The sequence below is a fragment of the Sinocyclocheilus anshuiensis genome, unplaced genomic scaffold (genome assembly GCF_001515605.1).
Source record: "Sinocyclocheilus anshuiensis isolate Anshui unplaced genomic scaffold, SAMN03320099.WGS_v1.1 scaffold1980, whole genome shotgun sequence".
Classification (NCBI taxonomy): Eukaryota; Metazoa; Chordata; class Actinopteri; order Cypriniformes; family Cyprinidae; genus Sinocyclocheilus; species Sinocyclocheilus anshuiensis.
The window spans coordinates 152,643-155,758 of NW_015557235.1; the positions used below are offsets into that span (position 1 = coordinate 152,643).

Sequence of the window (3,116 nt, forward strand, 5' to 3'; positions counted from 1 at the left end):
AAGTGATATGGAACTGTAATGCGGTCAAGAGAGCTGCCTGGAACTATGTTCGCCGTGCGTTTCCCTGAAAATAATTGCACACCTCAGAACGTTCGTGTCAGCCAATCAGATTCAAGCATTCAACGGCCCCGTAGTATAATTTAGAATACTAAACACAATCTGGTGTGTGTGGAGAGGCAGTAAAGTGTGGCAGACCTGCAACAGAGAAGTTATTGAGAGGGGGCTGATTGTGGTCTGACGTCTCTGGCTTCTCCTTGTAGCCAATGAAAGAGCCATCACTCTTTAGGATGAAATACCGGGGCCTCCAAGTCTTAATGTATTCACCTGCAGACAGGAGGAGGAAGAGATACAAGGAAGTAGATGGCAGGAGGTAGAAAGCAGGGAAAAAACAAAAAGGCAGAGACAAGGAAGACAACAACTCAGTGTTTACAATCCAAAAATATGATATGGACTGTTACAAAGAATGAGTAAGCAATTCTCACCTCTCTTGTGGAGCCAGCCCTCTCTGACGATGCTGACCTCGTTCATGCTGGGTTAGGGGTGTGTGGGGCGTAGGGCAGGGTGGCAGGGAGGTTGGGGGAGGGGGGAGCGTCGAGTCTCAGGTCAGGCAGACGTTCAGCACCACAGAGCCAGACTCACCTGGGATCATGCAAATAAACCAAGGTTAACCACAATAAAGTATCACAGGAAGCACCACAGACTAAGGAGTTTTACATTTCTGCTGCTCATTTTTAGCAAACAGTGTTTATGAACAAAAGAACAATACCAACATTAGACCCCCCCACTGGCTTTCAATGTATGGCAAAAAAGGCATTTTCATAGTATCTTTTTAGCGTTCAACAGATTAAAGTAAAAAAGGTTTGGAACAGAGGGTGAATAAATGACAGAATATTCATATTCGGGTGAATGAGTCCTTTAATAAAAGCATTTTGCATGTGAATTTATTATTATCATTACTGCATCCAACATCTGAACTCAACAACTTGCACAAATGGTCACCTGACTAAAGCTGCAGGAATGCCACCAGTTTAGAAAAGTTCGTAATGTAAACTTGACAAACGCAGGATTCAGCACTCTGCAACAGATAAGCCTCAATTTCACATTTAACAGATGAGGGACAGCTGAAATTCATTTGTTATCTTACTGAATAAAACAGAGTCCCATGCACGATCCAATATCGAGCTCTAACTGGGGGCAGAAGGAAAGTAATGAATGAACAGATCATGACAAAGAGGTGAGTGCAAGATGTGCTGTGGAAAATTTCAGTGGTGTTATACACTGCATGAATGAATCTAAAGTGCTGAGTCATTATTCACAAACAAGTATCTTTATATGTGGGATAAAAGTGCTGATGAAGGATCAGGGTCTCGATCCGGGTGGATGCTGATGGATATAATCCATGTTAATTTTTTTGTCCAGGACATCTTTAAGAAGATGTTATCTAAGTGCAGTCTATGAGTGGACCACTGATCACCAAATGGCTTATGAGAAAAATGCAAATATTAATCTCATGTCTGTCATAATAGTCGGAAAGCACAACCAATCCAAAAAGACAAGACAGATACATTATCACATTATCTTTTAAAGATGCCTCATTCTTTGATTAATAATTTATATTCATCATCATTTATATCATTAAATGTATTACCCTTATGATGATGGTGATTATGCTTATGCTGTATTCGTTCTAAAACCATCTACCTCAATTGATTTGCATGTGATTAGACTGACATCAGTTACAAAAAGGAACAAATACAAATTTTCTTCTTTATGTTCCTGCGGAACTTAATTTGAATTTAAAAACATGTTTAATTCATGTATTGTGCTTTGATAAATAAAATGTGTGCCAAAAAGTTAAATAACGAAAATAACCACGAAACCTGCATTCCCTGTCCTTATTTCCAAGGATATTACTCTCATAATATACATATAATGTAAATGCTGGGGTTTTAAAAATCAACACATGTGAAGAGAATAACACACACTTAATGAACACGGGACAAGGATGAGCCTCTTTTACCGCAAAGTGTTTTTAAACCATTTTTGACAGGAAACGAGAGAGCACTGTTCTATCACCATGGAGATGCCAATTAGACTGCAGTAAAGCCAGACTGAGCTACAGGTGAAAGTGCCACTTTGTACGGCGAACAAGACAAAACACCTGCTGTTTTCAGAGGCGACATTAGAAAGCACAAGCTTTTGCAGCAAAAAACAATGCTTGATAACTGGGGGACAGAATGTTCATCCACCTGAAGAAAATGTGAGCATAGTTTGTACATGTATCAGCTGATGTTGTGGGTGGTTGACAAGGCATTTTCGGGAATTTCTTAAGCATTGCAACTCATTATAAATATAATATTCATACAAAAAATTATATATTGATATAGCTTAAAAGATTACTTAAAGGAATAGTTAAAAATTAGTTTAAAAATAAAAATTCAGTCATCACTTCATAACATGCCCACAAGGCTATCAGCTCCAACAATCATTTTTTGTTTTTTTGTTAAAGGGGTCATATGATGCGATTTAAATGTTTCCTTTCTCTTTGGAGTGTTACAAGCTCTTGGTGCATAAATTAGATCTGTAAAGTTGCAAAGACTAAAGTCTCAAATCCAAAGAGATATCCTTTATAAAAGTCAACCACACCTACCAAAAACGGCTCATTCTAACATGCCCCCACATGTCTATGTCACGATGTGGAAAGATTTGCATAACACCGCCCAAATGTTCACGCAAAGAAAGAAGACAACTTTGATTCTCGCTGTAGTATTGTTGCTGTTGCCGCCGCCATGTCGTGAAGATGCTGTGTGTTTCGTTATGAAAGCAAAACTACTTCGTTTGGCCTTCCAAAAGAGGACACAACTAGAAATCAGAATTCAAACGCGAGTTTTGAGCAGCGTAGAGTAGCACTTGTTGTTTGTCGTTTCTCCGATCACAAATGCAGACATGGTTTTATGTTTACACAGCGCGATACGCAACGCGAAAAAAGACAGTATAAGTCATAATAATCAGTAATTATGTCCCCACTGGATGCAACAAATGCCTCGTTTATAATGGGTTTTAATGTTTTTGTCTCGTCGCTCCGGCCGGACAGGGCATCACAGTATGTGAGGGGT

General features: G+C 39.2%; 1 protein-coding gene across 1 annotated transcript in view; it reads right to left on the reverse strand.

Annotated features, from left to right (window-relative positions):
* The window catches only part of LOC107679018 (RAC-beta serine/threonine-protein kinase-like), a 34,479-nt gene that overhangs the window by 22,303 nt on the left and 9,060 nt on the right, over positions 1–3,116 (reverse strand). The window contains exons 2-3 of the mRNA XM_016474429.1: positions 483–639; positions 196–324 (exon numbers count right to left, since the gene is read on the reverse strand). Of these exons, the coding sequence (XP_016329915.1) occupies positions 196–324; positions 483–528 (175 nt within the window). The 5' untranslated portion in view covers positions 529–639. The remainder of the gene's footprint in view (positions 1–195; positions 325–482; positions 640–3,116) is intronic.